This window comes from Odocoileus virginianus, unplaced genomic scaffold (assembly GCF_023699985.2).
Source record: "Odocoileus virginianus isolate 20LAN1187 ecotype Illinois unplaced genomic scaffold, Ovbor_1.2 Unplaced_Scaffold_19, whole genome shotgun sequence".
Taxonomy (NCBI): domain Eukaryota; kingdom Metazoa; phylum Chordata; class Mammalia; order Artiodactyla; family Cervidae; genus Odocoileus; species Odocoileus virginianus.
This window is the reverse complement of record NW_027224281.1, coordinates 935,668-950,642: the sequence shown is the minus strand read 5'-3', so window position 1 is coordinate 950,642 and position 14,975 is coordinate 935,668. Positions and strand designations below refer to the sequence as shown.

The window sequence follows — 14,975 nt, the reverse complement described above, 5'->3', positions numbered from 1 at the left end:
TTTATGAACTGTCACCATGGTAAATGTGGTACCTGTCTCCATACAAAGTTATTATAATATTATTGACCATATTCCTTATGATGTATATTTCCATGATTTTTAAATTTTGCAACTGGACATTTGTATTTCTTAATTCCCTTCACCTATTTCTCTCTTCTCCCAACACCATCCCCTTTGGCAACTACCCACTTTTTCTCTGTGTCTGTGAGTCTGGTTTTTGTTTTATCTGTTTTTTAGAGATCACAAGTTGGTGAGATCATGCAGTATCTGCCTTTCTCTTTCTGACTCATTTCACCTAGATCCATTTACATCATAAGTGGCAAGATTTTATTTTTTATGGCTGAGTAATATTCTATTGTGGCATGTGTATATATATATATATATATATTGTTATATATATATATAAACATATATGTATATGTTTCCCAGGTGGCTCTAGTGGTAAAGAACTTGCTTGCCAGTGCAGGAGACATAAGAGATGTAGGTTCAATTCCTGGGTCAGGATGCTCCACCTAGAGGAAGACGTGGCAACACACTCCAGTATTCTTGCCTGGAGAATCCCATGGACAGAGAAGCCTGGTGGGCTACAGTCCATGGGGTGGTAAAGAGTCAGGCATGACTGAAGCAACTTAGCACACATACACACCAATATTTATCCATTCGTCTGTCAATGGACACTCTGTCACAATCTTTTTTGTATTTAAAAATTCTTAAATTTCATGTTTTACATTAATATTTATGATTCATTTTGTGATGGTTTTTGTTAATGTGAGGTACAGATTGAGTCTCTATTTTGTTTGTGTATTTGTTTGTTTTTGATATGAATATCTACATTTCTTCATTAAATTGCCTTTGTATTTTTGTCAAAATTATTGTTCCAATAAATGCAGATTTATTTCTGGACTCGGTACCTCATCTCACTGAGCTGTGTATTCCTTGGATTATTTCCTTTTTTTTTTTTTTTTTTTACTGTTGACTGGAGATTGTTTATGTATTTTGGATACTAGTTCACTTCGGCTCAGTTCAGTTGCTCAGCTGTGTCCAACTCTTTGTGACCCCATGAACCGCAGCACGCCAGGCCTCCCTGTCCATCACCAATCCCGGAGTCCACCCAAACCCATGTCCATTGAGTCGGTGATGCCATCCAACCATCTCATCCTCTGCCATCCCCTTCTCCTCCTGCCTTCAATCTTTCCCAGCATCAGGGTCTTTTCAAATGAGTCAGCTCTTTGCATCAGGTGGCCAAAGTATTGGAATTTCAGCTTCAGCATCAGTCCTTCCAATGAATATTCAGGACTGATCTCCTTTAGGATGGACTGGTTGGATCTCCTTGCAGTCCAAGGGACTCTCAAGAGTCTTCTCCAACACCACAGTTCAAAAGCATCAATTCTTCGGCCCTCAGCTTTCTTTAGAGTCCAACTCTCACATCCATACATGACCACTGGAAAAACCATAGCCTTGACTAGATGGACCTTTGTTGACAAAGTAATGTCTCTGCTTTTTAATATACTGTCTAGGTTGGTCATAACTTTCCTTCCAAGGAGTAATCGTCTTTCAATTTCATGGCTGCTGTCGCCACCTGCAGTGATGTTGGATACTAGGTCTTATCAAATAGATGACTTTCATGTTTCTCTCATTCTGTGTGCTGTTCTTCTCCCTTCTCCATGTCTTTTGGAGGTACTCTTTATATTGAGCAGTGGAAACATCTGAAGAACCTGGCACTTTCTAACTAGTAAGGAAACCCTCTGGATTAAGTATAGAATTTCACTTGACTTTTTCTTTAATTTTATCCAAAATTTAACCATAGTTTTGAAAGGTGTATTTTTATTACAATGTTCCAGTGTACTTTCATTACAGTGTTTCAGTAGCTCATTGGGTAACTGAAGATCACTGAAAATTTTTAAATTAGAAAGGGGAAGATAAAAAAAAAAAAGAAAGGGCAGATATATGCTTTCAGGACATATTCTCCAGCTATGTGTATGGCCAAATAAGAGGGAGTATATGGGAAAAGCTAGAAGTATAACTGGCATCATTACATTTCAGCATATAGTTCAATAAAAACCTAAATGGCTCTGAACTTGCGTGGTGGCTGAGGGAAAAGGATGGAAGTCAGAGTGTCTGTTGACCCGAATGCTGAGCATCTGAGAAAGGTGAGAAAGATTTGGAAGGCTTTTACCAGAGTACAATGTAACTTACAGAGTTATTTATAGAGTGCCTACTGTGTATCCTGCAGTATTCACAGCACTACAAGAGAAGTGGCAGAGAAGACAGAAGAAATGTTGGTCTTTATAGAGTTTACAGTGTATAGGGGACACAGGAATTAAAGGGGAAAATGTCTGGTGAGCGTTATGATGGGGGACTTGCGGAAAGTTTTGAGAACATTTATGATGTCAACTGACATTATTGATTATATATGACATGCCACATACTGTTCTAACCATTTTATGTGTTTTTTCCATTTAGTCATCAAGACAACCCGATGAAAGAGATGCTATTATTATCATCACTATTTTAGAAATTATAAACCTGAGGCATAGAGAGTTTAAGTGCCATGTACAAGTTAGTAAACATGGGGGTAGGACTGAAACTCATACCCTCTAATTGAATAGGCCCCACTCTTCCCTAAGATGAGAAGGACTTGATGACCTCAGTTAATGAAATAATACATCTAAGGACCCAGTTGGAAAGTATTGACTAGAATCAGGGTGCAAGTAGTCATAGGAGAAGGGTTTCTGTGTGTTTATTTACAATATTTTTATTGGTAACTTTCTCATTCTATTTCTTTCTCACCATGGGGAAGGAAATTTGAGTCTTCTCTCAAGTATTTTTCAATTTTTACTAACGTATATATATGGAATTTAGAAAGATGGTAACGATAACCCTGTATGCGAGACAGCAAGAGAGACACAGATGTATTGAACAGTCTTTTGGACTCTGTGGGAGAGGGCGAGGGCGGGATGATATGGGAGAATGGCATTGAAACATGTAAATTATCATATGTGAAACGAATCACCAGTCCAGGATCGATGCATGATACAGAATGCTCAGGACTGGTCGGGATGACCCAGAGGGATGGGATGGGGAGGGAGTTGGGAGGGGGGTTCAGGATGAGGAACACATGTACACCCATGGCGGATTCAAGTCAATGTATGGCAAAACCAATACAATGTTGTAAAGTATAATAAATAAATAATTTAAATAAAAAAATAAAAAAATGTTAAAAAAGTATATCTTCTTTATTTCATACCACTTTCACAATTTCCTTTTCCTATTCCTAATTAAGAATAAATTAAGAAATATATTCATCTCTTTTTTAAATTGTTGTTATGAGCTTTGGCTTTTTTTTCCTACTTGGAAAAGATGAATGATTCTGCTAATGATAAATAAAGTAACACTAATGGGACTTTAAAGTCTTTTTAAGTGTGTACATTTCTTACAGTTGCCTCCTTAGCACAGTAGGCAGCGCGTCAGTCTCATAATCTGAAGGTCCTGAGTTCAAACCTCAGAGGGGGCAACATACAGTTTAGGGCTTCCCTGGTGGCTCAGAGGTTAAAGCGCCTGCCTGCAATGTGGGAGACCTGGGTTTGATCCCTGGGTTGGGAAGATTCCCTGGAGAAGGAAATGACAACCCACTCCAGTATTCTTACCTGGAGAATCCCATGGACAGAGGAGCCTGGTGGGCTACAGTCCATGGGGTTGCAAAGAGTCGGACATGACTGAGCGACTTCACTTCACTTCACTTCACCTTTCTTATATCCTTCATTGTACAGAAATCCTCATGACAGTTTCCAGTTAGTTTTCAGTGAGAATTGCTCTGTATGTAGGTGTATTTTTGATGTGTTTGTGGGGGTTGTGAGCTCCAAGTCATCCTGCTATGCCATCATGATTTCTCTTCCTGCCCTTTATGTGTTTTTAAAACTTGAAAACCTATCAGCAAATAAATGCCCAAGATGTTAATTAAGAATAAATACACATGCATGCATGCTAAGTGGCTTTAGTTGTGTCCAACTCTTTGTGACCCTATGAACTACAGCCCACCAGGCTCTTCTGTCCATGGGATTCTCCAGGCAAGGATACTGGAGTGGGCTGCCATGCTCTCCTCTAGGAGGTCTTCCTGACCCAGGGATCTAACCTGCTTCTCTTCTGTCTCCTGCATTATTAGCAGGTGGGTTCCTTACCACCGGCACCAGCTGGAAAGCCCCAAGAATAAATACATACGTATCCCAATTTCTGCATACTGTTAGGCCCTTTGATTGTTTTCTGTTATGTTGTTGCTCTTTAGTCACGAAGTCTTTCTACTGTGTGTGTGTGTGTGCATGCTCAGTCATGTTGATTCTTTGCAACTCCATGGACTATAGCCCGCCAGGCTCCTTTGTGCATGGAATTTTCTAGGCAAGAATACTGGAGTGGGAAAGTGCCCTTCTCCAGGGGATCTTCCCGACCCAGGGATCGAACCCATGTCTCTTGTGTCTCCTGCACTGGTAGGCCAATTCTTTACCACTAGTGCCACCTGGGGAGCCATGCTGTTGCTGTTGTTTAGTCACTAAGTCTTTTATCTACTATAGATATTATTAAATAGATTTCAAAAACATTTAATGGACAAATGCTTAAAAAGATACAGTCATAAGCTTTTATTATGTCAGCTATCTGTGATGAAAGTTACAAATAATAAGCATCATTTTTACATAACTACTAGTAATTCATAAAGTTTATGGTTGGAGAGATCACATGAAAACTGGGTTTAGAAGAAATGTATCATGGGTGGATGGATAGTAGATAGGATGAGTTAAAAAATACATATCTAGCTACAACTCTACATGAGCTCTTATTATAAATCAGTGCTATGTATTCTACTTGATAAGACAGAGAGTTTTAATTTCAGACAAGAATAATGGGTGTCATCATAAAGATATTTAATTGCTTGTCGGAAATTCCTCAGAAGATACTAATCATTGCTTAAGAGTGACAGTCATCATCAACTACAAGCAAATGTGTTTTGGGCAAAACAGAGTCATAAAGAACTGTGAAAGGAGATGAGCAGGGTAAAGCTCAAGGGTCTTACTCTCTGAGGACTAGGAAAGGGTATACCTTGCTGATCCAGAGGGTCAAACTTGGAGAGAAAACTAGGAACCAGATTCTGATGTTTTAGTATCAACTTGGCTCTGTCCCCAGAATCAAGTCTGTGAGCTTTAGATTAAAAAACTTGTGGCTCAATTCCTACCTCTCCTACTCAACATTGTGTAATCTTGGGAAAAATTCTTCTCTCTGATGACCATGTCATCATTTATAAAGTGGACTAATAATAGCTACCCTGTGTGGATGTTGTAAGAAGTAAATAAAATAAGATTTTAAAAGACCTTTTTCACAAGTGGGCTCTCTTTAAATGTTAGTTCCACTTTCCCTTTCTTGGATCGGCTTGTTGAATCCTGAGAACCTGGAAAATCTTATTTAGATTCCATAGAAAACAACCCATTATTATAAAAAACATTCTGATATTCCTTTTTTTGGGTAACTCTATACCTATTATTTTCTTTTGTTTTGTTTCATTTTGGTTTGGCTTCTCACCATCTCTTTCATTATAGTTATAGTGAAAGTGTTAGCTGTCCAGTAGTGTTGAACTCTTTGCAACCCCATGGACTGTAGCCCATCAGGCTCCTCTGTCCATGGAATTCTCCAGGCAAGAATACTGGAGTGGGTAGCCATTCCCTGCTCCAGGGGATCTTCCCAACCCAGGAATCAAACCCAGATCTCCTGCATTGCAGACAGATCCTTCACTGTCTGAGCCACAGGGAAGCCCCACACTATAATTACTAGTTGATAAAAGAAATGAAACCATACTGACCAAACTGAAACAAAACAAAACAAAACAATGAAAAAACTCATCTTAAGAAGAGAAGGGGTAAAAGAACAAAAAAAGATTCTAACAATGAGTACAAGTCTATGCTCCATCCAATTTCAATACAAATAATTAAGTAGTTATGTGCCAGGAAGTTTACATGCATTATCTCACTTAATCTCCAGTTTCCCTATGCAATAGCTCCAATTTTTGAAGGACTATATTATATTCATGGGGTCGCAAAGAGTTGGGCACGACTGAGCGACTGAACTGAGTGACTGACTGATTTTATGGTTCAGAGAAGAGCACTGGCTTGCTCAAGGACTTACAGCTAATGAGAAACAGACTTGTTCTTCAAACCAGAAACTTCCAAGGTGAATGATCTTTTCTTTATGTTACAATTTCTTCTACAGTCATAAAAAGTAAGGGAATAGGTAAAAACTCAACAAATGACAGAGAAGGAAGTCAAATCTGTGAAGTCTATGAAGAACAAAGAGGGTTCTTGAAGGTCTACCCAGAATAGAAAATTAGGGTGGCCACAGGGGATCCACAACTCCTTTGATTCCTAATTGCTTGAGGATTATCTTGATTACTGTGTCGTCTTTCCTCAGTCATGAGCTCTCTCAACATCCAGCATTTGATTGCTCCCTGTACTCAAGGGCTCCTGCCCCCTGAGTCCTGGGATGTATCATGGATGGGGCTCCAGAGGGAGTAAGAGGTCATTTAAAAACCCTACGAATGTAGGAGATCTCACTTCTGCTAACTCTGAAGAAATCACCCTAGATGATGGGCGAGCCATCAGACATATACTATCCTCTCTCTCTGTAATCCTGAATGGAAAAGACCATTTGGGGGTCTACACTTAGAGAGCCCAAACCCATTTCCGTGGCACCCAGGGAAGAGAGATGTTCAGAATGCTGAGTCCCACAAGCCTATAGAAGAAACTGAACTTAAAGGTAGGAAAAACAACATTTGTTTTCCTTAACTGAGCCGTGTAACTGCTCAGAGCATTTTCCCCTCTTCTTTGATTTTTACTTTCACTCCGCTATAGACTCCTGACTAGCACTGTTGGAAGCAATCATGACTAAGAGCTTCCTTCCCATTTTGTGCAATGGTTAGAGTCCTTTCCTCCATTCACCCCACAAAATAGCGTGCAGAAATACATTCATCTATTATTTCTTTTGTTGTTCCTTAATCATCAATTCAGCATCTGTCACTTTTAAAGAACCACACACTTGTTTAAGTATAAAAATTAGTTGCATATTCTCCCTGACAATGGGGAAAATTCTAAGACATGGAGAAAATAATAATTTTCATGGTAAATGGTATGCAAAAGACATTCCCCTGACCTCTTCCAAATCATATAACAAATGTATTTATTTCTTATTATATGGGTCCCCTTTCCTCTCCTTTTCCTAAAATGTAGTATTTCTCAAAGTTTGGTGTCTCATTCCTTCTTTGTCCATAATTTACCCTGTCTCTCCTGGTGACTTCATTCAGGCTTAAGATACTAACTCTGATCTTCACACAGGTAACTCTTTCCCAAATTCTTTAGCATGGGTATCTCTATAGAAAATACAATTATAATGAACCATTATACAGCATTTTACTGTGTATCAAAGTCTTTCCTGAGTATCATCACATTTAATCTTTACAGCAATTCTGGAAGGTAAATATTATCTCAGTTAATCAGAAAAAAAATATTCAGTAGGTACCCTCTATTTACCCAGCACAATTATAAGAATACCCCATATCTTCAAGGGGCATGGTTATATCAGAACATCAAAATAAAGATCTGTAGGACACACATGAGGGAAAGGAGACTATTCAACGGTTGAACAGAAATGTTCCTATTTTACCCCTCTTATCCTGCCTTAATTATTAATAACGCTTTCTTTGACTCTCAAAAGTGTCCTGCTTGGAATAATATATTTAACTGATTGGTTAAGGTTGAGACTACTGGTGCAGGGAATACTTTCTGCTTATATAAAGATGAGAAATTGAGATTCCAAGATTATAAACAACTTGAGTACATGGAGAGCATTATCTTTCCATTTTTCAGGTTTTTTAGAAGACAAAATTATCAATCAATAACTATTAATAATATTAACTATAAAAGAAAATCAGAGAAGTTGACCAGGAATTATAATTAGAAGTTCAAACCATTATAATTGGACATTTTAAATTGCATTTTGTATCTCAAAAAAGCAAATTATAATGGTAAAAAGTGTAAGTGAAAAAGACATCTCTCTTCTTTTTTAAAGTTAATTTATTGGAGTATAGTTGCTTTACAATATTGTGTTAGTTTCTACACTGTAGGAAAGTTAATTAGCTATACATATACATAAGTCTACTCTTTTTGTTTGGATTTATTTCCCATTTAGGTCACCAAGGAGCATTGAGTAGAGTTCCCTGTGCTATACGGTAGGTTTTCATTAGTTATCTATTTTATGCATAGTATCATGGCATCTCTTCTTGAGAAATTCAGGAGCTCAACCATTGTAACAGACAGCTGACCACAGCACTCCCTACCAGCCTTTTCCTGTTCTTGACATAATGAGTTTTTCCTTTAAAATAAAACAATTATACTCTTAAAAGCAAAACACAGAATGACGGACGGTTACCAGGGTAGGGGAAAACAGGAAATGAGGAATCGCTAATGAATAGGTGTAAAGTTTCACTAATGCTGTAAAACATTATGTTCATAGTTAATATTATCTTGTGCACTTAAAAATCTGTTTGGAGAGTAGATCTCATGTGAAGTTTTATTACCACAATAAAATTAAAATTAGAATTTAAAACAATCAGAAGACACAGAAAAGTCTGCAGAATCAAAATACTTTGGATTTCAAAATTTCAGTAGTTAGCAAACATCAAATATTCCCCAAATTCATCTTTATATATGGTGACTTCACTAAAACCTATCATCTACATAGTCTCTAAACATCTACTAATCTCTATAAATAAACTAAACACAAGGATAATAATCAAATTTGTCACTGTTAATTTCTTTTCAGGCAAATAACCTTCAGTTCAGTTCAGTCAGTCAGTTGTGTCTGGCTCTTTGAGACCCCATGTTTAGACTAAGAAATATATCCAATTAGAATGACATCATACACCCAAATCTTACTGCTCCTTAAACTGTATCACAGACCATTCTTCTCAACAGAGGTGTCGGTGCCCAAATTGACCTTTGATGAATATTTAGGGTGTTTGAACACATATTTGAGTAACTGTAGCTCTGTAAAGAAGTCAGGAGGGGCAGGCTTCCACATGTTTTCAGGTTGATCTTAAATTTAGGACATTTTTGTTGTTGTTGTTGTATAATTGGTTGTGGACTTATTTCAAACTATGCTCATCTGCTCATTATTGATGCCTTTGTTCTCCTAGTACATTCAGTATTTCACTTTGTTAAAGCTTCATATTGCTTTGAATCCCTATTCATAAAGGAATGTGATATACATCTGCTTTCTTAGCCCTTAAATATTATTCCCAGAATTTCTGATTCTTAACTTCAACATCATCTTTATGTGTAAACAAAGATTAGTGCTAATGAATGTATCAGTATTGTGTCTGTCACAGTCAGCCTCCACATTCATGCTTTCCTGTCTTTTGTCTCCCCTAGACCTTCCTCCCAGGAACATGAGGAACCACACAGAGCTGAACGAGTTCATCCTACTGGGAATACCCCAGACAGAGGGACTGGAGACTGTGCTCCTTGTCATCTTCTCATTCATTTACCCCTTGACCCTGCTGGGAAATTTGCTCATCCTTCTAGCAATTGTCTCCTCCTCGACCCTTCACACTCCCATGTACTTCTTCTTGGGACTCCTATCGATTATGGACATGCTGTTCCCCTCTGTACTCTGTCCCAAGATGCTAGTCTGTTTTTCTGGCCAGAGCCGAGCCATTTCTTATAAGGGATGTGCTGTTCAGCTCTTCTTCTATCATTTCCTGGGCTCGGCGGAAGGCTGCCTCTATTCTGTGATGGCTTATGATCGTTTTGTTGCCATCTGTCACCCACTGAGGTATAAGCTCATCATGAGACCTGGAGTCTGTGTTGGTTTGGTCGTGGCAGCTTGGTTGGTGGGTTGTCTTCAGGCCACTATCCTGACATCCTTTACCTTTCAGCTACCCTACTGTGGCCCCAATCAGGTGGACCACTTCTTCTGTGACATTCCTGCTGTCTTACCCCTGGCTTGTGCTGACAGCTCCTCTGTCCAGGGAGTAGCTTCCACTAGTATTGGCTTTCTGGCTTTAATGCTTTGGTTGAGTATTTGTGCCTCCTACACATGCATTGGGATTGCCATTTTGAGGATCCATTCAGCCGAGGGCAGGCAGAAAGCTTTCTCTACCTGCAGTGCCCACCTCATTGCCATTCTCTGTGCCTTTGGACCTGTAATCATTGTCTATCTGCATTGCGCACCCAATCCCTTGCTAGATGCCACAGTGCAACTATTAAATAATACTGTCTCACCCATGCTGAACTCATTAATCTATTCCTTAAGGAACAAAGAGGTGAAAAGTTCCCTAAAAAGGATTTGCCACAATGTAGTATTTACTGTCTTGCAATAAATTAAAGGTTTTACAATGAATTTTAAAATGTATTTACTCTTAACATCACCTACCTACTGAATCAAATAAGTAATCAGATAAATAATCAAATAATATCAATGGAAAATGCTTTCTCTAAAGCATTAAGTTTGCCTAATATGATTTTCTATTTTTGTGCGTATTATAAACTCTGAGGCCCCATAAGTAACTCCATAATTCATACTATTCTCAGTGCACTAATCCTGGGGAAGGAATCCAAGGGAAATTGCAAGAAGCTTGAGACAGACTTCTTGTAATAGACAGCCAATTTTGCCTGATTGAAAGTAGTGAAGATCTATGGCAATTCAAAAATCGTCCTTCAATAGCCATCTGTGCCAAATTAGCTTTTCTTACTTCACTTAGAATGTAATCATTCCTTGGTTCTACCTATACATATTTCAGTTTGTCCATGTTGCTAACAATAGTATTAATCACAATTGCTAGAATGTGATCTGTGATGAATATTGCACAGATACCCTCTTATGTAATTTTCATATCATCCCCATAAAGGAGTTTCAATTTCAAAAAACAGAACTGTGAGGATTAGAAGCTTCAAATAATGGAGCCAAGTTTGCACATTAAATGGCAAATCAGACCTCACACTCAGATCTTGTTAATTAAATAGCTCTTACTCTTAATCCCGCTACCACATGACTGCCCTGAAGGATTTGCTTGGCAGTTTATTCAACCTCATTACCTCTCTCCGGAGCTCATGATACACAGAGAACATTCAATAAATAACTAGTAAAATATGCACAGACATAGGTTGTGTTTATATGTTGATTTTATTTTTATCTCCATTAATTCTGTGCCATAACTCATTGTATCCTTTTGTATATGGTGGCACTGAGATCTAGAAATAAGTGTCTTGCCACTCATAACACGGTTAATTACAGTAAAGCCAGGTCTAGCCCAAGCCCTCTTAGCTCCTGTTGTCATTTTTTCCCTACTCTATCATACTGACAACATCCCAGATTACTCTTTAGTGTGAAAGGGCTGGGAAAGCCTTCTTGTTCGTGTTGTTTGAAGAGATGTCCTGATTACTGGGTTAAATGACCAGGATTATCTTGTTCTCCCACCAAGACATTTTTCCAAGTTGGCTTCCAACAATACTCAAGTTGATCATTATTTCTCAATTTTCTCCAGAATTTAGGGAGAAAGAGAGAGCAATATTTACTGCCCTTAGCTTTTATGACATTTTATTAATTTGTGGTTATTTTGTATTCCATTTTTATTCCCCAAAGTTTCCATTCTACTTGAAACCATCAAAAACAAAACAAAAAATACAACCCTGAATTAAATACACTCTTGCCTTTACAAAAGGCATGAGACAAAAAGTACAAAATGAAGCCCATTTAAACATAGACAATGGTTTGATGGGCAGTGTGAGAGTTCCAAGGCCCTTCCTAACCAGACCAGTAAAATCTAACATCACAATAAAAATTCCTATGCTTTGGGGATGTATCCTAGACAATACGCTGTATTTAAGCAATTCTACTATAGTTTGATGTCTTATTAATGCTGGATATTGGTGGAAAACCCACAAGCTATGAGATCCGATAAAGCCTGAATATGGATTATGGACAGATACTTATCACATCAGCACTTAAACTTGTTCAGTAGATTTTTTTTTCTATGCTATGAAAAAGTCTATTGTGTTTGTCTTATTCACTGTTATACCCACAGGACATGGCCCAGTGATCTACTAGGCACTGTGCGTGGGTTTGTTGCATGAATAAATGGATACTGCTTAGACTTTCAAATTAAATGTAATTACCTATTTATTTACATAAAACAGAAACATGAGTGAAATAATTTAGTTCAGTTCAGTTCAGTCGCTCAGTCATGTCCGACTTTTTGCAACCCCATGAACCGCAGCACATCAGGCCTCCCTGTCCATCACTAACTCCCAGAGTTTACCCAAACTCATGTACATTGAGTCAGTAATGCCATCCAACCATCTCATCCTCTGTTGTCCCCTTTTCCCCCTGCCCTCAAGCTTTCCCAGCATCAGGGTCTTTTCAGATGAGTCAGTTCTTGGCATCAGGTGACCAAAGTAGTGGAGTTTCTGCTTCAACTTCAGTCCTTCCAATGAACACCCAGGACTGATCTCCTTTAGGATGGACTGGTTGGATCTCCTTGTAGTCCAAGGGACTCTCAAGAGTCTTCTCCAACACCACAGTTCAAAAGCATCAATTCTTTGGCGCTCAGCTTTCTTTATAGTCCAACTCTCATGTCCATACATGACTACTGAAAAAACTGTAGCCTTGATTAGATGGACCTTTGTTGATAAAGTGATGTCTCTGCTTTTCAATATGCTGTCTAGGTTGGTCATAACTTTCCTTCCAAGGAGTAAGCGTCTTTTAATTTCATGGCTGCAATCACCATCTGCAGTGATTTTGGAGCCCCCCAAAAAAAAGTCTGACACTGCTTCCACTGTTTCCCCATCTGTTTGCCATGAAGTGATGGGACCAGATGCCATGATCTCAGTTTTCTGAATGTTGAGCTTTAAGCCAACTTTTTCACTCTCCTCTTTCACTTTCATCAAGAGGCTCTTTAGTTCTTCTTTGCTTTCTGCCATAAGGGTGGTGTCATCTGCATATCTGAGGTTATTGATATTTCTCCTGGAAATCTTGATTCCAGCTTGTGCTTCATCCAGCCCAGCATTTCTCATGATGTACTCTGCATATAAGTTAAATAAGCAGGGTGACAATATACAGCCTTGATGTACTCCTTTTCCTATTTGGAACCAGTCTGTTGTTCCATGTCCAGTTCTAATTATTGCTTCCTGACCTGCATACAGATTTCTCAGGAGGCAGGTCAGGTGGTCTGGTATTTCCATCTCTTGAAGAATTTTCCACAGTTTATTGTGATCCACATAGTCAAAGGCTTTGGCATAGTCAATAAAGTAGAAATAGATGTTTTTCTGGAACTCTCTTGCTTTTTCGATGATCCAGCAGATGTTGGCAATTTGATCTCTGGTTCCTCTGCCTTTTCTAAAACCAGCTTGAACATCTGGAAGTTCACGGTTCACATATTGCTGAAGCCTGGCTTGGAGAATTTTGAGCATTACTTTACTTCAGCATGTGAGATAAGTGCAATTGTGTGGTAGTTTGGATACACAAAAACAATATTCACTAATTTACATATATATTCTCATTAAAGTTGAAGATGTATGAAAGCTGAATATGAATGAACTCCAACCACTTGCCTCCTTCTAATAATTATTGCTTAGCACTAAAAAAAAATCAAAGCAGTTTAAATTTTTCCTACATGTGAAGTTTTAGTACAGCACCCAACATAGAATTTTTTAAAAAACAATGTGTACACACACATGCACACATTGCTTTTTGATATTTACTCCATCAACAGTTACAACAAACAAATTTCTTGATCAAAAAGGAGGTAAAGTACTTAAACAGACATTTCTCCAAAAAAAGACACACAAATGTCCAATAAGCATATGAAAAGATGCTCAATCTCTATCACTAGAGAAATTCAAATCAAATTCATGAGAAATCATCTCAAACCCATTAGAATGGCTCTTAGTGGAAAAAAAAGGAAAAGATAAGAAATGTGAAGAAGGTGCAATCATTGTGCATTATTGGTGGGGATATAAAGTGGTGCAGCCACTATGGAAAGCAGTATGGTGGTTCCTCAAAAAATTTAAAAATAAAATTGCCCTGTGATTTAGCAATTATCCTTCTGAATTATGTCCAAAGAGTCTTGAGTAGATATTTATAGCATGCTCTTCATCACGGCATTATTCACATAGACAGGAGGTGGAAGCAATTCAGGAGTCCATTAATGATGAATAGATAATTGAAATACAGGCAATAGTACTCCCATCTTTACAAGGAGGGAAATTGACACATGGTACTAGATGGATGCAACTTGAAGAGATTATGTTAAGTGAAACAAGCAGTCACAAAATAAGACAAATACTATGTGATTTCTGTATGATTTAAGTATATGAGGTTTATAGAGTTGCCAAAATATAGAGAAAGAAGATAGAATGGTGGTTGCCAGGGGCTGGGGAAAGGGAAAATAGTTTAATGGATATAAAGTTTCCTTTTGTAAAATGAAAAAGCTGTGAAGTTTGGTTGCTCAATAGCATGAATATACTTAGCACTACTGAACTGCACAGTGAAAATGGTTGACAGTAAATTTTGTGCTTTGTGTCTTTTAGCACAGTTTAAAAATTAGGCTGCTTATTTAGTTTTCACATATCTTGTGCTTTTTGAGTTTGCTAGCTCTCCCCTTTTTCTTATAACTCCATCTGCAGTTCAGTCGCTTCAGTTCAGTTGCTCAGTTGTGTCCGACTTTTTGCGACCCCATGGGCTGCAGCCCGCCAGGCTCTTCTGTCCGTGGGATTCTCCAGGCAAGAATACTGGAGCGGGTTGCCATTCCCTTCTCCAGGGGATCTTCCCGACCCAGGGATCAAACCTAGGTCTCCTGCATCACAGGCAGATTCTTTACTGTCTGAGCCACTAGGGAAGCCCATGTTTTTCTGTTACCTTCATAATTTTACAATGGCTTTATTACA

General features: G+C 38.3%; 1 protein-coding gene and 1 non-coding gene across 2 annotated transcripts; both read left to right on the top strand.

Annotated features, from left to right (window-relative positions):
- Positions 1 to 3,441: 3,441 nt before the first annotated feature.
- On the top strand, positions 3,442 to 3,514 carry TRNAM-CAU (transfer RNA methionine (anticodon CAU)). Its single transcript has one exon. It is a non-coding gene; the product is annotated as a tRNA-Met (tRNA).
- A 5,964-nt stretch (positions 3,515 to 9,478) lies between these two features.
- On the top strand, positions 9,479 to 10,411 carry LOC110123153 (olfactory receptor 10N1-like). Its single transcript, XM_020870917.2, has one exon. The coding sequence runs from the start codon at positions 9,479 to 9,481 to the stop codon at positions 10,409 to 10,411; it is 933 nt and encodes a 310-aa protein (XP_020726576.2).
- The last annotated feature ends 4,564 nt before the right edge of the window (positions 10,412 to 14,975 follow it).

Coding starts and splice junctions, on each gene's coding strand:
- LOC110123153 (XM_020870917.2), top strand. CDS start 9,479: ATGAGGAACCACACAGAGCTGAACGAGTTCATCCTACTGGGAATACCC.